Source organism: Natator depressus, chromosome 19 (genome assembly GCF_965152275.1).
Source record: "Natator depressus isolate rNatDep1 chromosome 19, rNatDep2.hap1, whole genome shotgun sequence".
NCBI classification, from domain to species: Eukaryota; Metazoa; Chordata; order Testudines; family Cheloniidae; genus Natator; species Natator depressus.
Window position 1 is genome coordinate 14,675,241 of NC_134252.1, and position 25,697 is coordinate 14,700,937.

Sequence of the window (25,697 nt, forward strand, 5' to 3'; positions counted from 1 at the left end):
GAACCATCTCTCATAAATTGTCACTACCTCAACACAAACACTGGGTGGAGTCTGTTATAATCATTTGCACTGCTAAAGCACAGTTAATCTGAAGCTCTCAGAGCTTTACAGAAAAAGTTTCTCAAAACCACTGTGAGGATAAGTAGTTTCATTTTGCAGATGTTTATTCTGCATCTCAGTTTCCCAACTCGCAGAAGGTCACACAGTGGGAAGGGGAGTACATCCTCTGTACTTGATGTGGAGCTTAGTGTCATCAGCATACTGATAGCCCTGGATTTTCAGAATGCCTAAAAATGTCCCCCAGTGCCTTTTAATACAGATGAACAAGAGGTGACAGAATAGAACTCTGTGAGGGTCCCCGTTTGAGGACTTCCATGGTGCATACTGTCTACAATCCACTGAGGGCTTGTCTACATGAAGAATTAGTGCATAGCCAGCTGAGATATAAATCTATAGTGCATTCCGCTTGCTGTCCACTAACTGGCTGTGTGGACCTTGCTACCACACTACAAGTTCTTCAAGTGATGGTCCCTATTGTATTCCACTATGGTTATGCATGCACATCATACGCTCAGAGAATTTGAAAGTAGTGTCCATTGGTCCGTGCATGTGCCCTGACTCTCCTCGTGCTTCTGTCCAAGGTGATATAAAGGGTGGGGTGAACCGACTGCATCTCCAGTTCCTTCTCACCACCACATGGTCTGGGTCAGAACTTTGTGTCCTCCTCTCTCATGCTGTTCTAATTGCAGTTGTAAATAGCTTTATCGGTTTTTAAGGCAGTTTACCTAGTTTTATTTCTAGTTTTAATAATTAATAGTTTTAACAGTTTAGTGATGACTTCAGGGATTTCCTGCCCCCATTCATACCCCTCTTCGGATATCAGACTATGACGAGGACTTTGGGTTTCAAACTCTGAATCTCTTGACCACTATCCCTCTCAGTAAGTGACAACCAGTTCAGTGCTGCCTCTACTGCTTGGGAGAAGCTCACATCACAGCTTTGTGTAGTCCTTCCCCAACTGTACCTGAGAGGGCTGTGCACTTCATCTCCACAAGTATCTCATGGAGATGGTCATGAGACTGCAGTCAGATCCATGCCAGGGAACACTCCTCACTGTACATCGGCCTGATTCTGTGAGGAGTGCACGTCCTGGTGCTACGTCAAACTCTGATGCCAGAGGAAGTACCTCCACAGACCCCATGATGGGGCCTAGTTGGGAGATTAGGAAGCACTCCAATAAGCCTGGGACTAAGTCTTCCTCCAAGTTCAGGAGACTGGACAGCTCAGCCCCAGGGGCCACAGCACATTCTAAGTCCCACTGGCCCGAGAAGAAGACCCATAAACAATGGGATCCAATGGTTCCAGGTGGCGAACTGTTGGTACCGCCATCTCCAGCCCCTCACAAGAAGAGAGAACCTCCTGCACTGGGACAGACATCAGCATCGGTACTGGCGACCAGGAAAGAGAGAGTGCTCCTTACACCAGGTAAATCTGGAGCCATGGCTGCACCCAAAGAAGTCTTCACTTTGCTGGATGCAGAAATGTCATCTCTATTAGGCCCCTCCACTTCCGGAGAACGTAAATCCCTGCCACGGATATGCTTACGGTACAGGATCTCTCGCCTTCTTTGCATATGTTTGTACACCATTCCATCAGTTCCGACAGTACCACTATTGGAACTGGAATCTGCCTTTTTCTCTTCCAACGAATTGTAACCAGGGGCAGAACCACCTGTACGGTACTGCTCCTATACACCATCATGGAGACTGACACACCAATGGGAACAACCTCCTATGCATCTGTCTTACTGGCCATATTGGGGACCATTAGGATATTGCAGCATCCTCATTCGGAGCTTGCCTGGTCTGTGAGAGTGTTGCCACCTGCTTCACCCACTTAGGGATCCCTCAAGCAGGCCCACAAATCCCGTAGCGGAGGAAGAATTTTATACCCTGGTTCTGATGGTCCCTCCAGAACTAGCTAGACCCCCATCCTCGTCGCTGGACAAAGCTGTGACTGCATCATCCCCTTCCCCACTTGATGACTTCAGACAATTTCAAGGTCTACAGAGAGTTGCGGGGGAACTCCAAATCCCACTGGAAAAGATTCTGGACATTCTTCAGTCTTTAGGACCAGAGAGAATAGCTCCTGAGAATCAATGAAACCATACTGGAGCCAGCCAAGACCGTGTGGCATATGCTGCCACATGCACCGGCACTCCTAAAGGAGAGGAGTGATGCTACTGTGTCCTGGTCAAAGGCTCAGAATTCTTCTTTTCCCACCCAGTTCCAAACTTACTGGTAGTTCAGGCTGCTGCTGAGAGAGCTAAACAACAACACCCTCAATCCACACTAGTGGACAAGGAAGGGAAGTATCTAGATCTTCTACAGAGGAAAGTCTTCTCTTCCTCTTCCTCCAGTTTACAGTTCAGGATAGCCAATTATCAAGCATTGTTGGCTAAATAGGACTGAATTACGCTAAATTCAAGGAATTCACAAATAGTCTCCCACAACAAGATCATGCCTGCTTTCAGGCCCTCACTGAAGAAGGCAAACTCATAGCCAAAACTGCCCTCCAGTCTGCAGTGGATATGGCTGATACCTCGTCCAGGGCCATGGCTACAGCTATTGTGAGGCACAGAGAGTCTAGGCTTCATGCTTCTTGTTTTCCTAGGGAGGTCCAGAATATCCTAGATAAATCTCTTCAGTCGGAAGAAAGATGAGTCTTTGTATACACTAAAAGACTCCAGGGCTACTCTTCGCTCGTTAGGCATCTATACTGCTGCCCCAAAATGAAAATCCCACCACCTGTTGTCTACCCAAAGGTACAGGTCTCTTCATTATCACCCACAGAGACCATATGAACTTCCAGGAAAGCAACAAAAGGTCCAGAGGTCCAAATTATCCAGGCCCCCCCACAGGCTTCAGTGTCTCAACCCCCATCCTCAAGCCAAGAGGTATTTTTGACACAAGCTTGAGAGTTGATAATCACTGAGAGACTCATGACCCTTCCACTCCATTTGGGGGTCCTTTAGCACTCTTTTCCCATGCTTTGAGTGTGATAACAATGGATACGTGGGTCCTGAATGTCATCAGCTGTGGCTATACAATCGAGTTTGTAATGCTCAAAGACCCCCCCCCTTCGGGGACCACTCTTACAACAGTATTCTTACCCAAAAGGTGAACTCCTTATTACAATGAGAAGCAATAGAACACATTTCTCTAGCACATCAAGGAACGGGTTCTACTTGACCTACTTCCTCATACCCAAGAAGAGGGGTGGCTGGAGACCAAACCTCAATCACTGCCACCTCAATTGCTTCATCCGCAAACTGAAGTTTCGCATAGTGGCGTTGGCAACAATAATTCCATCCTTAGAAAAAGGCATCTGGTTCCCGGCTCTCCATTATGAAGGATGCTTCTTCCACATCAACAACCACCCTGCCCATAGACATTTTCTCAGCACATTCCATCCTCCTGTGGAAGGTTACTCTATTTTTACACACCCACTGACTGATAGATTTTTGAAAGGCCTCCTCAGAACCTTCCTATCTCTCCAAACAATTGCATCTCAATGGGACCTGAATTTGGTACTCTCGGTATTAATGAAGCCCCACTTTGAGACAATATCATCTTGCTCTATGTCCCTCCTCTCCATGAAGGTCGCCTTTCTTGTTGTTATCACATCGGCGAGGATACGGGAACTCAGAGCTATAATGGCAGATGCGCCATTTACAGTCTTCCACAAAGATAAGGTTTCCTTACGCCTACACCCGAAATTCTTATCTAAGGGTTCACATTAACCAATCCATTCACTTACCTGTTTTCTTCCCGACCCACATGCATCTGCAGAAGAACGTCTTCTCCATTCCCTCAACGTCCAATGAGCTCTGGTCTTCTGCCTGCAGAGAATGAAACCAATCAGAAAGTCTGTTTATTGAGGTAGCAGAGAGACTTGGGATAGGCCATCTCCACCCAGAGAATCTTTCAAATGGATTTCTAGCTGCATTATACTCTGCTACCAGCTGTCGAACCTCCCCCAATAGAGGTATGGGCTCACTCCAAGCTATGACCACAGCATCATTTCAGGTTGTGCCTCTCATGGATCTGTAAAGCAGCCACATGGGGTTGTGTCCACATACTGTGCGTTTGTGCAGGACTCCGGTGGCAGATGCATCCTTCGGCATGGTGGTTCTTTGCATGAGCCTTCCACCCTCATCCTTGCATCCTCCTCCAACTAAGGTACTGCTAGCCAATCACCCACAGTGGAATACAATAGGAACCATCACTCAAAGAAGAGGAGGAGATTACTTCCCTTTAACTGCAGGTTCTTCGAGATGTGTGATCGCTATCTATATTCCACTACCCACCCTTCCTCTGTGTTTTGTATCTGTCTGATTCACAGTGGAGAAGGAACCGGAGACGCAGTCTGTTTGCCCTGCCCTTTATCTCCTTGGACGGCAGCACAAGGCGAGTCAGGACCAATGGACTCTACTTTCAAATTCTGACTCCAGTCGCATGGTGTGCATGCGTAACCTGCAGTGTAATACAAAAGGGGCCACGTCTCAAAGAATGCCCAGTTACAGGGAAATAACCTCCTCTCCCCTTGTGCACTTTGACCTGCTGCTGTTCAGTAGAAGGTCAAAGCACATTAGGGAACATTTAGTTTAAAATTGCAGGGCCCACATGGCAAGCTAGTGCGCCGTAGATTTACATCCCATCTTGCCACGCACTAGCCCTTTGTATAGACAAGCCCTGAGACTTTCTTTGTCATCTCTACTCATAACCCACAACATTCAATAGTTAATACTAAGCAGCTTCTGTAAGGTTCAGACTGTATGTTTTCAGGATTGTAATATCATACTGGATTACATTGTATAATTAAACTACATCCCAAAACACTAAATTAAAAGAAAGTTATTTTGGTTGCAAAGTCAAAATGTCAATTGAAGGTTGCCTGTGCATACTCAGCACTTCTGTGTATCCAGCCCCCGGGTGGTCACATTGGGCAACCAGCAAGTGAGGGACATGCAGCCAGTGGCCAGCTGCCCACAGCACTGGTTGAAGAAGTATGGGAAGTGTGTGGGAGAGCCAGGTTAGAAGCCAGTTCTAAGTGGCATTTAAATGCCTTTACCCCAGGACCACCCTTTTTCTTCCAGCAGTTCCCTTCCTCATTCTCTGTGTGCCGTCCAACTTCTAGAGCAAACGAGGCAGAGAGCCCATAGACTAGAGTGACCTTATTTACTGCACAGCCCTGATTCGTTCCCTGAACACCGACTGCCCTGTGCACTGAATGAGGCAGAGGTCTTGTGGAAAAAACAGTGTGTGACCATGTAATTATAGAATGTATCATAAGGCACACGCACAACATTAAATATGACATTTGTGCGCTTTTGAGTGCTTGCCTTTGCAACCCGGATAACTTTTTAAATTTCCATTTGCGTTTTTAAACAGAAAAAAGTAAAAACATTGGCTTGTACAACTGTAATAAACTTCACATTATTAGTGTTCGAACTGCACCTCAGATGTACTACGTGAGCTACAGGGCTAAGTACGTTAGCTGGAAGCAGAAGGCTGTTACTGTATATGAACAAGCCACTAGAGGAGGATGGATAACCCACAGAAGCAATGACTTGACTAAGTAGCCCCCTTTTACAGACAGTATAGCCAAGGACAAGATATGGCAGGCTCTTCTGAACAGGCGTTGAGGCTAAGTGGATGTGTTTTCAGACTGGCCCTGTTATGCTGCCCATGGAAGATAGGTGAACTCTTGTCTCATGTGGTATCCCCAAGGGGGAGGTGGGCTGCCAGGGCCATGTGCAGGATCCAGAGCAGGTGGTAACGCTTGGTACTCTCTCCCTTGCTGCTACAGCTGTTCTGGCAGCAGCCAGGCTGTTTCTCTGCTCCATGAGTTCTTGTCCTATCCCCAAGAGATGGAGTGGGGGGATCCTGCCTAATGTAGTGCCACCAGAGGGAGAAGATGGGCTGCTGGGCCCATGTATTTTGGGGGCAGAGGAGAGGGGTCCGGGGGCAGAGCCTGGCTCAACTTGACCTCGCAGTCTCTCTGTCCTTTAGCCACCATAGCTGCTCTAATAACAGCTGGGGTCCGTGGGGTTTTCAGTGCAGCGCATGCTGAAGTGAGGCATCGGTGCATGTGCAGAACTTTAGAATGTTCAGGGGATTTGTCACACTCCCAAAATCAAGGTGTACAATGAAAGCCACAGATTCTGGTGTTATCACCTCTGAAGGGACAACTTGCTGCTCTGAATGTTGCACTTATTTACAGGGGCAGGAAGTTACATTTTTCACCCTGTTTAAACAGCACGTTTGTAAATATTTTTTAAGCCACATATCTAAAGCACTCCAAAAACTTACATCGTTTGTCAGATTAGAGCACATTGTGAGATGTGCTAATGTTTCACTGTGATTCATTAAGTTTTGTTACTTTTTTGTAAATTGTGTAATTTAAAAAAAATCCTTTCTTTACAATTCTGTTGTATAAAATGTTTCTTTTTCAGTTCTGACATGCACTGATTACATCCCAAGGTCACCAAATGACTATACCTCACAGCTATATTCTGCAAAGTAAGTTGAACAATTGGTTCTAAATTTTATAACTGCATTTTTCTCTAAACTCTTAACTTTTGATTTAGTTCTGAAAGAATTCAAATATGAAATTTCAGAACTACTAACTGTGGTACATAACCTATCAGTTTAATCAGCTTCTGCACCAGATGACTGGAGGATGGCTAATGTGACACCAGTTTTTAAAAAAAGGCTCCAGAGGCGATCCCAGCAATTACAGGCTGGTACTGACTTCAGTACCAGGGAAATTGAAACTACAGTAAAAAATAGAATGATCAGACACATAGATGAATATGATTTATTGGGGAAGAGTCAACATGGTTTTGTAAAGGAAAATCATGTCTCACCAATCTATTAAAATTCTTTGAGGGGAGTCAACAAACATGTGAACAAGAGTGATTCAGTGGATATAGTATGCATGAACTTACAGAAAGCCTTTGACAAGGTCCCTCACCAAAGGCTCTTAAGCAAAGTAAGCAGTCATGGGATAAGAGGGAAGGTCCTCTCATGGATGAGTAACTGGTTAAAAGGTAGGAAACAAAGGGTAGGAATAAATTATCAGTTTTTAGAATGCAGAGAGGTAAATAGCAGTGTCACCCAGGGATCTGTACTGGGACCAGCATATTAATAAATGTTCTGGAAAAAGCGGTAAACAGCGAGTTGGCAAAGTTTGCAGATGATACTCAGGATAGTGAAGTCCAAAGCAAACTGTGAGGAGTTCCAAAAGGATCTCACAAAACTGAGTGACTGAGCAACAAAATGGCAGATGAAATGCAATGTCGATAATTGCAAAGTAATGCACATTGGAAAACATAGTCCCAACTATACATACAAAACGATGGGGTTTAAATTAGCTGTTACCACTCAAGAAAGAGATCTTGGAGTCATTGTGGACAGTTCTATGAAACATTTGCTCAATGTGCAGTAGCAATCAAAAAAGCTAACAGAATGTTAGGAACCATTAGGAAAGAGATAGATAACAAGGCAGTAACTACAATAATGCTTTATATAAATCCATGGTACGCCCACATCTTGAAGACTGTGTGCAGATGTGGTCGCCCCATCTCAAAAAAGATATATTGAAATTGGAAAAGGTTCAGAAAAGGGCAACAAAAATGGTTAGGGTATGGGACAGGTTCCATATGAGGAGAGATTAAAAAGATGGGGACTTTTCAGCTTGGAGAAGAAGTGACTAAAGGAGGATATGATAGAGGTCTATAAAATTGTGAGTGGTGTGGAGAAAGTGAATAAGGAAGTGTAATTTACTCCTCATAACACAAGAAACAGGTGTCACCCAATGAAATTAATAGGCAGAAGGTTTAAAACAAAGAAAGGGAAGTATTTCTTCACACAATGCACAGTCAAACTGTGGTTCTCTCTACCAGGGAATGTTGTGAAGGCCAGAACTATAACTGGTTTCAAAAAGGAACTAGATACGTTCATGGAGTGTAGGTCCATCAATGGCAATTAAATAGCCAAGATGGTCAGGGATGCAATCCCATGTTCTGGGTGTCCTTAGTCTCTGATTGCAGAACCTGGGAGTGGACAACAAGGATTGAATCACTCGATAATTGCCCTGTTCTGTTCATTCCCTCTGAAGTATCTGGCGTCGGCCACGGCTGAAAGATGGGATACTGGGCTAGACGGAACATTGGTCTGATCCACTATGTCCATTCTTATATTAACCTTCCCCTCCTACCATCTCAACCTGCATTTAATAGAACATTTCACATTGCAGAATGGTATATTTAGAGACAACAAATTAGCATTGCTGCATATGTGACCCAGTCCGGCACACGGTGAAGCCAATGGAAAGACTGCCATTGGTTTCAGTGGGAGTTGGATTGGGCCTTTAGTGATTACTAAGTGACATGATACCTTAGCAATGACTGAGAACATAATGTATTATAGACTCAAGCCCAAGGTAGTCAGTGAATAAACAAACTGGACATGAGTGAAAATGAAATCGTTTCCTTATGTATAAAATCAGACACACCGGAGAGAGAGAAAGGAAAGGGCTAAAATTTCCAAATGAATCTAACTGATCTAGGAGCCCAAACCCCACTGACTTTCAGTGGGATTTAGGCTCCTATGTCACTTAGGTCCTTTTGAAAATTGTACCCATGATCTAATTCATGTAGATGAGTGTGGAAAGATTCCCTGTTGTCTCCAGTGCTTTGTTTTCTCTAGTCATAAATATTCCAAGTGAATGAGCTTCCCCCACTTCCCTTTGGAGTCTGTTTCACAGTCTAACAGTAACTGGATGTGTCCTCTCATATTCAGCTTTATTGTTCCTTCCCTTAATTTTATTCTATTGCTTCTAGTTCTGCTCCTTTTAGCACCCTGAATAATTCTTGACTGTTCCCTTGTCCCTGAGGAGTGAAATTGTCATGGTGTAGGGCTCTGGAGTAAGGGAGGTGAACATCAGGACTGGGGCTCTGAGTTTGACCAGGTGTTTGGGGAAATAGTGCTGTGTCTGGAACACTGGGTTGATATGTTCCTGGTAGTTTGTTATTTTTGGGACGGATGGGGGAGCAGGCTGATGGGGGGCAGCAGGGTCAACCCGGGGGGCCTCATCCGCTATTTCCCATGCCATTCTCAGAAGGGACAGGGACGCACACCAGAAGGAGAGGGGGAAAGGAGAGAAAAGGGGAGGAGGAAAGGCCAACTACTCCTCCACAATTGGCTGCAAGTAGGAGAGGAGGGCGCCAAGGGGGATGGGTGGGGGGAGCTCGGGGACAGCAATCAAGGCAGGGGAGGGGAAGGGGCGCAATTACCAACACATGTTGGAAATACCGGTGCCTCCTGCTGCACTGGGAAAGCGCAGGACTATAATATCATTGGGGGGTGCAGTGAACAAAGGAGCTCAACATAAAAGGGGAAGGGCACAAGCCCGTAGGGGTGGGACATGGGCGCACTTAACGAGGGGACTGGACGGTGGGGGAGGGGATGGGAGGGGAGGGCAATGAAGAAAGGAACGGGCTGGAAGCAGGCCAGGGCAGGAAAACTGCCGGGGCCAACTGCAGGGGCCAGGGCGGGGCAGGCAAACTCCCAGGGACTGGAGCGGGGCAGGCAAACAAGCAGAACCACTGCTGTGAGATCTGAGCGGGAGTGGGGGCAAATATGGGCAGCAAGGGGAAAGAGGGCAAACTGCTGTGGGAAGGCCGGTGGGCAAAGCAGAGGGTTGGGAGATGCACCAGCTGAAAGTAGCAGAGGAGGGGAGGGCAAGTCCAAAGGGAGGGGAAAGACATTTGTGCCCACGTGTACTTGCATAGCACTGGCCTTGCTTGCTGCTGCTGCAGTCCCAAATGGTGGAAAAAAGGGGCAAGGCAAGCGGCTGAGCGGAGGGGTGAGGAACAGGTCCAGGTGGTAGGTGGGGGGGCGATAGAGGGGGCAGGAGTGGTGGTGGTGATTGAGGGGAGAAAGATGGACCGGGGGAGGGCTCTGTGCTGCTCCCCCTGCACCCCACAGCAACAGTAGCTACCACCACCACAAGAGCAAAGATGGAAAAAGTCGCTCAGTCCTGCAGTAAGCCCCCTCCACAGTGTCCTGCAGTGGTCCTGCGTGCTCTCCCAGCAGCAAAGGTCTTCCTTTTCCTCCCCAAGGCAGCAGCAGGCTTTCAGACAGCAGCAACCAGCAGACAGGGAGGAGGGACCCCACAGGTGGTAGCAAAGCAGTGGCGAGGTCCTCACTCCCCCTCTGGGGAGCAGGCCAGCAGGGTCTCCCAAGGAGCAACAGTAGCCTAGGGAGAGCACCAGCTGGTGAGGTGGAGGGGGAGGGGGCCGGAATCCGGCCCAGACGAAGCTGAAGCGGGTGCTCTGGGCCCAGTAGTAGCAGCTCCACGCCAGCAAGAGTGTCCTCCTATTGGTTTCTAGGAGGTGGGCAGGCACAAGCCCGCCTATGGCTAAAGGACTCTCCCCTAGCCTATGGCGAGGATCCACTGAGCCTGGGACTCAAATAATTACGGGAGACAACAGGAAAAAATAAGGACAGTTGTGAGGGTCAAAAGTAGAACGCCTGGCAGTTTATGTTGATGGGCAGGCAAACTGCTGCCTTCTGAACCATAATGAGCCTTTTCAGTCTTGAGCCTTCATTCCCAGGTGGCAGTGCATTGTAGTTTCTAGCTTGAAGGTGGTGAGTGTATAGATCACAATGCCAGGTCCTCCTCTATCTGATTTGCCACAGATGAAAAAAGATATCTTTACCAGCTGTGGTTACCTGGATATCTGGTAGCAGTGAGGTATCTAGGAAGGCCCCTGTGGGACTCAGAAGTTCTGGGTTCAGTTCCTCACTCTGCCACACATTTCCTGTGTGACCCTCGGCAAGTCACTCAATTTATCTTTGCCTCAGTTCTCCATCTGTGAAATGAAAAGGAGTACTTGTGGCACCTTAGAGACTAACCAATTTATTTGAGCATGAGCTTTCGTGAGCTACAGGTCACTTCATCGGATGCATACTGTGGAAAGTGTAGATGATCTTTTTATACACACAAAGCATGAAAAAATATGCATCCGATGAAGTGAGCTGTAGCTCACGAAAGCTTATGCTCAAATAAATTGGTTAGTCTCTAAGGTACCACAAGTACTCCTTTTCTTTTTGCGAATACAGACTAACACGGCTGTTACTCTGAAATCTGACATCTGTGAAATGGGGATAATACTCCCTTTCTTCTACCTGGTGTATGTCTTGTTGGTTTAGTCCCTGTTCTGTAAACATGTACATGCTTGACTTTAGCCGTGTGAGAAATTTTGCTGAAATCTGTGGTTTTGCTTATGTAAAATTAACCATTTGCATGAGTTTGTAAGACTGGGTCTAAGATTGGAAGCTCTTCAAGGCAGCAACTGTTTTTTACTGTATACATGTACAGCACCTAGCACAATGGGCCCTGATTTCAGTCAGGGGCTCTGGGCACTATGTTGCATATCATCTTGATGATTTGAGAATAGATGCCCTTGATGGAAGATGTTATGGTGTTCGCTACTTCCTACAGATATTTCCCTCTTCCCATCAACATGCCTTCCATCTCACCAATATTTAGCGTCAACTGTCCCTCTTTATTTAGGCACTGATGACATCTAAGCACTTGCATACCTGGGAAAAGGATCTGTCAGCATCAAATGTAAAGGAAATGGGAATAATCAGATGTTACATCTCCAGTGTTCTCTTCATACATTGTTTAACATTTTCTCAAAAGGGAGCTAGGTATTCCAATCCTAGTCACTGGGACTCGAGGTCCTTTTAGCCTCCTTTGAAAACCCCAGCCTAGATGTTTACCATTTACTTTACATATTTTGTTCCGTTTTATTAGCAGTTGAATGTAGTTTCCTGTTGGTCATTTCTAGGATCACTTGTCTTTCCTTTTTTGAGGATTGAACCGCCTTCTCCCCCCCCGCCAGCCATCCTCTGGTACCTCCCCAGTACTCCATGACTTTTCATAAAAAATGGTTTGGTAAGCTTACAAACTTAGGATGTGTGTCATCCGGACTGTAGAAAAATGGATCTCACAGAAATTCTAAATGTTCCCTTGCCTGCTTCTTATTAATATTAGGTTTTCATTACTTCCTAATTGTCCAAACATCTCCTTTATTTCTCTTGATGAAGTTAGATTTTAAAAAACCATTTATTAAGCCATTTAAGAGATGTTACTGCTATTTCACCCTCCTCATTTATGAATGGCCTTACTTTCATGCTAGTTTATTTTTCCCGGATACCTGCTCCTGTATTTTCTACTCCATGCATCTGATGAAGTGGGTTCTAGCCCACGAAAGCTTATGCCTAAATAAATTGGGTAGTCTCTAAGGTGCCACAAGGACTCCTTGTTGTTTTTATTATAAAACCCTTCTTATATTGCTAACCTTATTGGCTATCATTAGCTCATTCTGCTATTTTCTTTCCCTATCATGTATTGTTTTCAGATTCTGTGCCTTTCACTGTGGTACTGGAATGCCTTGATTGATTGATTGATTAGTCTTGTTCAGTTGCTCCCTGCTCTGTCACTTCAGTACAGTTTTTTAAACCTCAGCTCAGAGATTCAAGCTACATTGTCATCTACTTGTTCTTTATCTTGTTTTAAGACAAATCGCCATCATCACCTTGATTTTCGTCTTAGGATGCCCCAGCCTTCTTCTATACTTGTAGATTTTAGTATTTTCTCCCATTGCACAATAATTTCTGGATATCTTAATTCCCCATATTTGCCTTCATGCAGTCTCATAGCCTCATGCTGCAGTCGTGTGTTAATGTGTTAAAGCACTTACAAATTGTAGTATGGACAAGTCCTAAGGCATTGCTTTGTTGCCAAACAGATGGGATGGCTTTGATTGGCTTGCAACATTTTTTTACTTTTTTAATGGTTAAACATTTGTAACTCTATATCCCTTTGATTAATTGATATTAATGATACTGGCTGGGATTTCTAAGGGAACTCTGTGCTCAAATCCTACTGAAACCGGTGGAGCTTGTCATTAACTCGCTTAGACTCTTCTGAAACTACTAAAACTGTGGGAAAGCACCCTGACTTCCCTGAGATGCTGGGTACCCACAGCTCTTTAAGACTTCATTTGGAGATGTGGGTGCTTGGCATCACGGAAAATGAGGCCTAAGAGCTTCTGTCAGCTGGTATATTCTCCTCCTGAGTTCCTTAAAAAGCAAATGTCTCTGTATTTATAATTAGCACATGTTTCTAAAGCGCCCTTTCAGGATGTTCTTGTACATGATGAGAGCTGCATAATATGAACATTTTAATTCTTTTTTTTATAGGCCATATGCACATATCCTTTCTGTACCTATATCCGAAACGATGACCCCTTATCCTGGTCAGACTCAGTATCAAGCTCTACAGCAGACTCAACCCTACGCCATCTACCCACAGACAACCCAGACCTATGGACTACCTCCTTTTGGTAAAGCGTCAACAGAAAAGTTGTCAGGTTTTAAATTCTCTTCAAACAATGTATATAATTGTACTTCCCATGCCCATTGCTTTTCCAGCAAACTTCCCAGGCATTTTAGAGGGAAGAACTTACAGAAGACCGCAGGCTTGGCTTTCAATAATAGAACAGTTGGAAATGAGGGAATAGTGTGTTTAGTTGACAGCTGTTCAGGTTTAAAGTGCATTGTCTCTGTGGTGGAAATGTCGTGTTAAATAGATCTTGTAAAAAATCTGATGTACTCTCAGTTAATTCTGGTGGACTGGCAAGCTGACTGCAGGGATGTTTGAAACTTGGGGATTACAGTTTTTCCAAATTATTACTTGACTGCTTCAGTGCTGATTTATGTACCAGGTGAAATGGGACAAAGCACCTCTCCAGTGTTGCCCTGTGTAACATCTCTGCACTAGGTATCATCTTTCTTTGCTTTTTGCTGGTACATTAGTACTGGCCTATTGGCTAGTATTAAAAGACCTGTTGCCTCACCTCACATTTCACTGCATGTAGATTGCCTGTTACACTGTCTTTGAGATTACTCAGCTAATAATAGTATTTAGCTCCATAGTTCCTGTTATGTATAAGCCACTGAAACAGATGGTTACATTGCAGTAACATTTAAGTTCTGCATTAGCCATTTCAGGGTGTCATGAGTGATTGTACCACTGAATTTTCCTTTGGATTTTCTCATTTTCTAATATTGTGAGACCCCAAATTAAAAAAATTATGAGTCAGACACCAAGAAATTGTAAGATTGCCGCAAAAGTAAGGAGAGAAACAAAAATCAATCCTGTCTTTTGGACTGTGTTCCAATTTTTGAACTCCCCCTGCCTCCTCTCTAGTGTGTGGGTGGCAGTTTGCTTCCGTAACTTACATGAAAACAGTATGGCTTTATCACCCGTTAGCAGCTGGACCCACATAGTACTCTGCAGCTGCGTCCATTTGAAGAGATCTAGTTCTTCATCTTAAGTGGTAGCGGCTCATGATTTTATATGCACAGTCCAGGGATCAGTCCCCACAGTTGACCCCAAGAGACGCTATGCTGTTTAACCAATTCTGGTGCCCAGCATCTCACTGTTGTCTTACAATACTTGTGTAACCCACTGAAATGTGTGTATGTCACGTCTCCTTATATGGGCTAGTCGACAGAGAGTAACATGCTCTTCCTCTCACCAGAGCTCCTACAGTAGGGGCCAAAATTGCGCCTCTCACTGTAAACCTGAGAGAGTTGGCAACACTGTCTAATTTGCCATATTGCTTCTGAAAAATTCACAAAGTGGAAGAGACTTGGCTCAGTTTTATTAGAGACCTGGGTTCTATCCCCAGCTCTGGCTGCTGAAATGGTGCAAGCTTTGTTATCTCATTTGTGAAATCGGAGAACGATGGTGTTTCTTGGGGTCAAAATAGCCATGTTTAAAAAAAAAAAAAAAAAAGATAGTGGGAATGATTCCTCTTCTAATCACTTATATATTGAGGGTCTGACTCCTCCAGACCGTCTTCTTTTCTGCACTAGTGTTCAGATATTTGCCCTTTGATAGAATCATAGAATAGTAGTACTAGAAGGGACCTCGAGAGGTCATCCAGTCCAGCCCCCTGCGCTCAGGCAGGACTAAGTATTATCTAGTTCATCGCTGACAAGTGTGTGTCTAACCTGTTCTTAAAAACCTCCCGTGACAGATTCATGACACTAGCTGGATGAAAGCTATAGAACTAGGAGTCTTCGGGGATGTATGTGTGTGGGGGTGTTTGTTAGAAATTCTGGCTCTTTGGAGGCGGGGAATTGGGTGACTTTGAGGACTTTGTGCTTCAGCACTTTCAGCCTAGTCTGTGTCAGTAATGACCAAGATTTATTACCATTTTGGGAATGTTCATGGAAAGAGGTCAACTGAATTGGTGGTGTCAGCAGAGTCCCTAGTGGGTACCTACATTGCATTTGGCCCCCTGGTGTTCATCTTGTTAGATCCTGAGATCTGTGTGGATGATGGAGACTGAATTCCCATTTCACCCAAAGGGGTGATTCCTTTTATGTGAAGCGGGGGGTCAGCACAGAGAAACTTACAGTGCTGCAGCTCTCTTGATAGCTAGGTCTTCACTCACATGTACTGTTTGTGAACACTCTGTTCGCTGTAGGAATACATAGAACAATCAGGCTGTTCTGAGCAAAATGAAACAAGAATGTAAATCTCTCTAGTCTTGAGTTCATGTGTGTCTGCCTCGCTGTGTATCCGGTCTGTGATTTCAGGATGTTGTTTGAGTCACATATAGTTTTGTGTTAATCTGAGCATTTGTTTAGAGGTTCATTCAGTTGCTACCATAGATGACCTGTGAACTGATGGTTCATTTACTGTAAACGTGAAGAATATGCATTGCTCTGTGTGTTCTCTTGTCTTCCTACATGTGTTTCATTGATTATCCTAACAGTGTGTGGATTTGGTTGGGTTTTTTTTTTTGTTTGTTTTTGTGAAAGTGTTTAGGCCAAGATTTTAAACAACGGCACTTAGACACTAAATCTAAGTCGATATTTAGGCATCTAAAGAATTGGTCTGATTTCCCAAAGCACTAAGAGCCCTGCAGCTCCCATTGCCATTAATGCTTCTGGGGAATTCTGCGCTGCTGGGCATGTGCAGAATTCATGTCTGGCCACAGAATTTTTTTCCACAGAAAATACATTCTGCCTGAGAAGTGCTGCAGTTCTGACTTTCATCCATCAGAGGCTGCTATGGTGCCAGAACCGCCAGCAGCATGCATGCAGCCAGTTGCGGGCTGTTCTGGCACCAGAGCAGCCTCGGGTGGGCAAAAGACAGAACTGCAGCTCTTCTGGGGCAGAATGTATTTTCTGTGCGGGGAAAAAAATTGTGCACAGTGGCACAGAATTCCCCCAGGAGTAGAAGTTCATCCCAGCACCCTGCCCATGGAGCCAGGTTAGAACAGACAAAGTGGGGCACACAGGGTTGCGGGGTGTGTGTGTGTGTGTGTGTCTCCACAGCCTGGGGTTCAGAATGGCTAGTGAGCTGGATAGACTGGGGTGTATGGGCTCAGGAGCTAGTGGGATGACAGCATTGAGCCAGAGACTGCATGAGAGTGGGGGTGCAAGGCCACATGGGGATGGGAGAGGAGGGCTGCAGAGCCACATGGGGATGTGGGGATAGGGGCAGATGTGCCTGACTGAATGGGAGAGGCTTGGGGTCAACCAGGGTCTGCATGGAGGAGGCTCCCCAACTCCCTAGCAATCCCTCCCTTCCTCCCCCAAAAAACTTGTTCCATACCTTTCCCACCCACACCCAATAACCCACCAGGTTCACTCCAGGCTCCTTTCCTCTCCCTCAGTTTCTCTGTTACCCCTAACTCCCTCAAGCCTTTGCATTGCTTCTGATGGGTGGAGGAAATAAGTTTCTGTTTTGCAGTTTGAATGAATTATTCAAAGTTCTATATTAATATGCCTAGTAAGGAAAGTATTTGTAAAAAAAAAAATTACCAGAATCTTTTTTTTGTCTGTATTGTTACAGACATGCTTGCTGACAGGTATTTTGAAATAAATTATCAAAATAATTGAAACTGGCTTAATTATATTGTGTTATTTTGACAAAATATGCAGAATTTTAAAATATAATGCACAGAATTTTTAATTTTTTGGTGCAGAATTCCCCCAGGAGTAGCCTTTAGTAGGAGCTTTGTATTCTCAGCACCATTTAAAACCTGACCAGTTGTCTGAGTATGGATATAGGAGCCTAATGGTAGGTTCCTATTTTTAAAAATTTTGTCCTTAACCAAATGTGAGGTCGGCATTGAAAGATGTATTGTCTTAACAAATTTAGTAACAGCCCCAGGATGATCTCAGTCTGTGGGGATGGCACATGCTGAGTCTGGTCAACAGGTAGGAGCTAGGGGACTGAGCATACTCCATGTGGATGGATGGAGAATAACCCTGGTAGACTCTAACAAAACTCTACAGAGCATGTGTAAACTTGGCTAAATTTGAGCAGATTTTCAGACAGATGGGAAAAAAATACATTTCTGACCCCAAATGCGTGATGGCACTAGAGCTTCTCAGTAAAGTAGTTATTACATTTTTTTAAGGAGAGCATTGTAGGAGGAGGGGAAACAATAACAGAAAATGTGGAAATGGCAGAGGTGCTTAATAACTTCTTTGTTTTGGTTTTCACCAAAAAGGTTGGTGCTGGTTGAACGTCTAACATACTGAGTGCCAATGAAAATGAGGTAAGATCAGAGGCTAAAATAGGGAAAGAACAAGTTAAAAATTACTTAGACAAGTTAGATGTCTTCAAGTCACCAGTGCCTGATGAAATGCATCCTAGAATACTCAAGGAGCTGACTGAGGAGATATCTGAACCATTAGCGATTATCTTTGAAAAGTCATGGAAGACGGGAGAGATTCTAGAAGACTGGAAAAGGGCAAATATAGTGCCAGTCTATGAAAAGGGAAATAAGGACAAAACAGGGAATTACAGACCAGTCAGCTTAACTTCTGTACCCAGAAAGATAATGGAGCAAATAATTAAGCAATGAATTTTCAAACATCTAGACGATAATAAGGTGATAAGTAACAGCATGGATTTGTCAAGAACAAATTGTGTCAAACCAGCCTGATAGCTTTCTTTGACAGGGTAACAAGCCTTGTGGATGGGGGGGAAGCAGTAGATGTGGTATATCTTGACTTTAGTAAAGCTTTTTGATATTGTCTCGCATAACCTTCTCATAAACAAACTAGGGAAATGCCACCTAGATGGAGCTACTAAGAGGTGAGTGCATAACTGATTGGTATACCGTTCCCAGAGAGTAGTTATCAGTGGTTCAGAGTCATGCTGGAAGGGCATAACGAGTGGGGTCCAACAGGGATCAGTTCTGGGTCCGGTTCTGCTCAATATCTTCATCGGTGATTTAGATAATGGCATAGAGAGTATACTGATAAAGTTTGTGGACAATACCAAGCCGGGAGGGGTTGCAAGTACTTTGGGGGATAGGATTATAATTCAAAATGATCTGGACAAACTGGAGAAATGGTCTGAAGTAAATAGGATGAAATTCAACAAGAACAAATGCAAAGTACTCCACTTAGGAAGGAACAATCAGTTGCGCACACACAAAATGGGAAATGACTGCCTAGGAAGAAGTACCGCGGAAAGGGATCTGGGTATCATAGTGGACCACAAGGTAAATATGAGTCAACAGTGTAACACTGTTGCAAAAAAAAAGAACATCATTCTGGGCTGTATTAGCATGTTGTAAGCAAGACATGAGAAGTAATTCTTCCACTCTACTCCGCGCTGATTAGGCCTCACCTGGAGTATTGTGTCCAGTTCTGGGCACCACATTTCAGGAAAGATGTGGACAAATTGGAGAAAGTCCAGAGAAGAGCAACAAAAATTATTAAAGGTCTAGAAAACATGACCTGTGAGGGAAGATTGAAAAAATTGGGTTTGTTTAGTCTGGAAAAGAGAAGTCTGAGAGGGGACATGATAACAGTTTCAAGTACATAAAAGGTTGCTACAAGGAGGAGGGAGAAAAATTCTTCTCCTTAACCCCAGAGGACAGGACAAGAAGCAATGGACTTAAATTGCAGCAAGGGCGGTTTAGTTTGGACATTAGGAAAAACTTCCTAAATGTCAGGGTGGTTAAGCACTGGAATAAATTGCCTAGGGAGGTTGTGGAATCTCCATCATTGGAGATTTTTAAGAGCAGGTTTAGACAAACACCTGTCAGGAATGGTCTAGATAATATTTAGTCCTGCCGTGAGTGCAGGAGACTGGACGAGATGACATCTCGAGATCCTTTCCAGTCCTGTGAGTCTATGTATTTCCCCCTAATGGACAGCTAAACCACTTTTGCTGAAACTTTCATAAATAAATAAATTCCATCTGAGGTAGATGCCCAACATGGAAAATTTCAGCCCAAGAGGTTTAAGTGAAAGCTGTTCTCCATATTGGAAGAGAAGGTTCAAGATCTGGAGAAACAAGTATCGACCCTGCATTGCATAAGAGAAACTGAAGATTTCCTGGCCAGACGTCAGGATATGCTTCTACGAGCACAACATTCTGAAGATTCAGAGCAGGCTGCGCAGTGGGGACAGAAGGACGGTGAAGAAATTTGGCAGCATGTGACCTCCAGAAGAAGAAAGGGGAATGTCCATGTACCAGCAATGCAGATACAGGTGAGCAACTGTTTTTATGTTCTCTCCACAGGTACGAATGCGGAGAGTGGACTAGATGATACATCTGAGGGAAGGGAGCAGAAGGAGACTCCGCCGATTGGAAAGCATGAGATGCACTGTCCTAGGGAAGGGAGTTCCACGACCACTGCTCCCAAGAGAAGCAGGCGGGTGGTGGTGGTTGGGGACTCCGTCCTCAGGGGGACTGAGTCATCTATCTGCCGCCCCGACTAGGAAAACTGAGAAGTCTGCTGCTTGCCAGGAGCTAGGATTCACGATGTGACTGAGAGACTGCCAAGACTCATCAAGCCCTCGGATTGTGACCCCTTCCTACTTCTCCACGTGATTACCAATGATACTGCCAAGAATGACCTTGTGTGGATCACTGCAGACTACGTGGCTCTGGGAAGAAGGATAAAGGAGTTTGAGGCGCAAGTGGTGGTGTTGTCCATCTTCCCTGTGGAAGGAAAAGGCCTGGGTAGAGACCGTCGAATCGTGGAAGTCAATGAATGGCTACGCAGGTGGTGTCGGAGAGAAGGCTTTGGATTCTTTGACCATGGGATGGTGTTCCAAGAAGGAGGAGTGCTAAGCAGAGACGGGCTCCACCTAACGAAGAGAGAGAAGAGCATCTTCGCAAGCAGGCTGGCTAACCTAGTGAGAAAGGCTTTAAACTAGGTTCACCATGGGGAGGAGACCAAAGTCCTGAGGTAAGTGGGGGAAGTGGGATACTGGGAGGAAGCACAAGCAGGAGAGCGCAAGAGGGGAGGGCTCCTGCCTCATCCTGAGAAAGCGGAACGATCAGTGTGTCAGTGATCCTGACACAGGGAAGAAAGGTAAGCAGCAGGATACGGACCCTGGACTTCAGGAAAGCAGACTTCGACTCCCTCAGGGAACGGATGGGTAGGATCCCCTGGGGGACTAACATGAAGGGGAAAGGAGTCCAGGAGAGCTGGCTGTATTTCAAGGAATCCCTGTTGAGGTTACAGGGACAAACCATCCCGATGAGTCGAAAGAATAGTAAATATGGCAGGCGACCAGCTTGGCTTAACAGTGAAATCCTAGCGGATCTTAAACATAAAAAAGAAGCTTACAAGAAGTGGAAGGTTGGACATATGACCAGGGAAGAGTATAAAACTATTGCTCGGGCATGTAGGAATGAAATCAGGAGGGCCAAATCGCACCTGGAGCTGCAGCTAGCAAGAGATGTCAAGAGTAACAAGAAGGGTTTCTTCAGGTATGTTGGCAACAAGAAGAAAGTCAAGGAAAGTGTGGGCCCTTACTGAATGAGGGAGGCAACCTAGTGACAGAGGATGTGGAAAAAGCTAATGTACTCAATGCTTTTTTTGCCTCTGTCTTCATGAACATGGTCAGCCCCCAGACTACTGCACTGGGCAGCACAGCTTGGGGAGGAGGTGACCAGCCCTCTGTGGAGAAAGAAGTGGTTCGGGACTATTTAGAAAAGCTGGACGAGCACAAGTCCATGGGGCTGGATGCGTTGCATCCGAGAATGCTAAAGCAGTTGGCGGATGTGATTGCAGAGCCATTGGCCATTATCTTTGAAAACTCATGGCAATCGGGGGAAGTCCTGGACGATTGGAAAAAGGCTAATGTAGTGCCCATCTTTAAAAAAGGGAAGGAGGGGGATCCGGGGAACTACTGGCCAGTCAGCCTCACCTCAGTCCCTGGAAAAATCATGGAGCAGGTCCTCAAGGAATCAATTCTGAAGCACTTAGAGGAGAGGAAAGTGATCAGGAACAGTCAGCATGGATTCACCAAGGGCAAGTCATGCCTGACTAATCTAATTGTCTTCTATGACGAGATAACTGGCTCTGTGGATGAGGGGAAAGCGGTGGACATGTTATTCCTTGACTTTAGCAAAGCTTTTGATATGGTCTCCCACAATATTCTTGCCAGCAAGTTAAAGAAGTATGGGCTGGATGAATGTACTATAAGGTGGATAGAAAGCTGGCTAGATCGTTGGGCTCGACGGGTAGTGATCAATGGCTCCATGTCTAGTTGGCAGCCGGTATCAAGCGGAGTGCCCCAGGGGTCGGTCCTGGGGCCAGTTTTGTTTAATATCTTCATTAATGATCTGGAGGATGGTGTGGATTGCACCCTCAGCAAGTTTGCAGATGACACTAAACTGGGAGGAGAGGTAGATACGCTGGAGGGTAGGGATAGGATACAGAGGGCCCTAGACAAATTAGAGGATTGGGCCAAAAGAAATCTGAGGTTCAACAAAGACAAATGCAGAGTCCTGCACTTAGGACAGAAGAATCCCATGCACCGCTACAGACTAGGGACCGAGTGGCTAGGCAGCAGTTCTGCGGAAAAGGACCTGGGGTTACAGTGGATGAGAAGCTGGATATGAGTCAACAGTGTGCCCTTGTTGCCAAGAAGGCCAATGGCATTTTGGGCTGTATAAGTAGGGGCATAGCCAGCAGATCGAGGGACGTGATCGTTCCCCTCTATTCAACATTGGTGAGGCCTCATCTGGAGTACTGTGTCCAGTTTTGGGCCCCACGCTACGAGAAGGATGTGAAAAAATTGGAAAGCATCCAGGGGAGGGCAACAAAAATGATTAGGGGACTGGAACACATGACTTATGAGGAGAGGCTGAGGGAACTGGGATTGTTTAGTCTGCGGAAGAGAAGAATGAAGCAGGATTTGATAGCTGCTTTCAACTACCTGAAAGGGGGGCGGGGGGTTCTTGGGGTAGTTGGCCTTTACATTTAAAACATCGTCCAGCTGACGGGTCACTGGGGCAAGGTGGGTTGCTGGAGAACGGTGTGGCGGGACGATAAGGTGGCTGGAGGGTTCCTTGGGGGGTAGGTGGAGCCTTGGGCGGCCCCCGGTAATAGGGTGTGGTCTGAGGTTTTCCCTTCTGGTATCCGCTCCAACTGCCTCCAGTTTTTTTCTTCTCTGCCACCTCCACCCATTTGGCTCCAATCTCCCCAGCCTCGATTACAGTTTTGGGTTTCCCATCTAGGATGTATCTTTCTATTTCCTGAGGAACACCCTCTAAGAACTCTTCCATTTGCATTAGGAAGAGCAAATCTACTGGAGATTCAACGCTTGCTCCTGATATCCAGGCATCCCAATGTTTCACAGTGTGGTAGGCATGTCGGGTAAATGAGACATCTGGTTTCCACCTTAGGGCTCTGAATCGCCGACGGGAATGCTCGGGTGTTAGCCCCATTCTGACTCTCGCCTTGGTTTTAAACAGTTCATACTGGTTCATTTGTGCCTTAGGCATTTCAGCCGCCACCTCAGCTAAGGGTCCACTGAGCTGCGGCCTCCGCTCTACCATGTATTGGTCTGTAGAGATGCTGTACCCAAGGCAGGCCCTTTCGAAGTTTTCTAAGAAGGCCTTGGTATCATCGCCTGCCTTGTAGGTGGGGAACTTTCTGGGATGGGAAGTGGTACCTGGAGGAAGATTGCTAGGGTTTGTTGGTATATTCTGCTGAGCCCTTGCCTTCTCCATCTCCAGTTCATGCTTCTTCTCTTTTTCCTTCTCTTCCTCCACATGCTTCCTCTCTTTTTCCTTCTCCTCCAGTTCTTTGGCCTTTGCCTCCATAGCTCTCCTGTGAGCAGCCACTTGGTGGTGTTCTGCCTCTTTCGCTGCCTCCCTTTCTTTGTCCTTTGCCTCCATTTCTCTCCTGTGAGCAGCTTCTAGGGCTTTTTCGGCTTCTTTCACTGCCTCCAGTTTGGCTAACTCCAATTTGTGTAGTGCCTTGGTGTCTGTCATCTTTACCTCTCTGTTTTTAACTAACTTTACACCCGAGGGTTAGAAATAAAACAAACAAAACTTGGCTTGTAAAATTTTGCTGTGTTGTAATAGGATACCTATATTCTCTGATCGTGATTGTCAGTCAACAGAAAAATCCAAAAAAAAAAAAAAACCCCAACAACAAACAACAATAAAAAAAATTAAAAAAAACCCCCCAAAACCCTAACACCTTTGTCTCCAGGCAAATAGGCAGAAAACCCCTCTAGTTACTTTTAGGTTAAAAAAAAAAAAAAACTTCAGATCTGTGAAGACTTGTGAATTTCCCTGCAGGAGGTTAACTACTCTGCCTTTAGGTAGAGAAAACTGCAATTCACAAAAGATAATTCCCTTTTGTCTCTGATCTGGCCCCAAAGCAAAGCAAAAAAAACTTCCAGCTCTTTCCAGTTGGAGACCTGCTTTCTAGCAGCCCAAAGGATTTTAAAAATTTCCTTTTAAAATCTGTTTTTCTGGTTCAAAAAAATCTCAGATTGATCTCAAAATGATTTCAAGTTAATACCACTGCTCTGCCACCATGTCAAGGTTCCTTCCCCACTCTGAACTCTAGGGTACAGATGTGGGGACCTGCATGAAAACCTCCTAAGCTTACTTTTACCAGCTTAGGTTAAAACTTCCCCAACGTACAAACTATTTTACCCTTTGCCCTTGGACTTCCACTGCCACCACCAAACGTTTATCTGGATTTATTTATTAGGAAAGCGTTGTTTGGAAATGTCTTTCCCCCCAAAATCCTCCCAACCCTTGCACCCCACTTCCTGGGGAAGGTTTGGTAAAAATCCTCACCAATTTGCATAGGTGACCACAGACCCAAACCCTTGGATCTTAAGAACAATGAAAAAGCATTCAGTTTCTGAAAAGAAGGATTTTAATAGAAGTAAAAAGTAAAAAAGAATCACCTCTGTAAAATCAGGATGGTAAATACCTTACAGGGTAATTAGATTCAAAACATAGAGAATCCCTCTTGGCAAAACCTTAAGTTACAAAAAGACACACAGACAGGAATATCCATTCTATTCAGCACAGCTTAATTTCTCAGCCATTTAAAGAAATCATAATCTAACGCATATCTAGCTAGATTACTTACTAAGTTCTAAGACTCCATTCCTGTTCTGTCCCCGGCAAAAGCATCACACAGACAGACACAGACCCTTTGTTTTTGTCCCTCCTCCCAGCTTTTTAAAGTATCTTGTCTCATTGGGCATTTTGGTCAGATGCCAGCGTGGTTATCCTAGCTTCTTAACCCTTTACAGATGAAAGGATTTTTCCTCTGGCCAGGAGGGATTTTAAAAGTGTTTACCCTTCTCTTTATATTTATGGCAGGGGTTCCAAAGAGGATGGATCTAGACTGTTCTCAGTGGTGGCAGATGGCAGAACAAGGACTAATGGTCTCAAGTTGCAGTGTGGGAGGTTTAGGTTGGATATTAGGAAAAACTATTTCACTAGGAGGGTGGTGAAGCACTGGAATGCTTTACCTGGGGAGGTGGTGGAATCTCCTTCCTTTGAGGTTTTTAAGGTCAGGCTTGACAAAGCCCTGGCTGGGATAATTTAGTTGGGGATTGGTCCTGCTTTGAGCAGGGGGTTGGACTAGATGACCTTCTGAGGTCCCTTCCAACACTGATATTCTATGATTCTATGATTTTGAGTTTGGCCTTATCCTTGCTGTCTATAACAATAATGAGAATGGCTTTGTAAGATGATATGTTACATCACATTAACATATGTAGGTATTTTTATAGCAGTTGTGCTTAGTGAGCACTGTAGTTAGGGTTGAAAAAGGAGTTTCCTTCTGAACCCCTCTTTTCATGTATGGTCTCAGCCCAAAAATGAAGGGTTTTCTTTGGCAAATTTGAGCCAGTTCTGTTCAGCCATCTTTGAATTATATCAAATTGGAAACAATACACTACTTCCTACTTTTAAAAACTAGTTTCTTTCACTGTGATGACTCAAACCCAGATGAGCTGTGAAGGTTCTGTCATGGACTTCTCACGGATGCACACATTACTGTACAGTTTCCATCAGTATTACGTAAATTCATCAAGGCCACATACAAAGATGTGAAGTGGTCTGTAAGGATGAACAACCGAGCAACAGAGTGGTTCAGTGTGGACAGTGGCATGAAACAGGGCTGCATTTTATCTGCACTCTTGATTGGCATCACCATATACTGGATAATGAAGTGTATTAGCAACACAAATACCGGCACAGCATGAATAGGTGGCAAATGCCTAGAAGTG

General features: G+C 45.0%; 1 protein-coding gene across 8 annotated transcripts in view; it reads left to right on the plus strand.

Annotated features, from left to right (window-relative positions):
* Window positions 1–25,697, plus strand: part of EYA3 (EYA transcriptional coactivator and phosphatase 3) — a 143,863-nt gene that overhangs the window by 72,872 nt on the left and 45,294 nt on the right. For 4 of the 8 annotated variants that reach the window (XM_074934584.1, XM_074934587.1, XM_074934583.1 and 1 more), the window contains 2 exons: window positions 6,518–6,584; window positions 13,344–13,513. In XM_074934584.1, the coding sequence (XP_074790685.1) occupies window positions 6,518–6,584; window positions 13,344–13,513 (237 nt within the window). Of the gene's footprint in view, window positions 1–6,517; window positions 6,585–11,926; window positions 12,034–13,343; window positions 13,514–25,697 lie in introns of all 8 variants that reach the window. The other 4 variants (XM_074934586.1, XM_074934589.1, XM_074934591.1 and 1 more) reach the window with 3 other exon arrangements.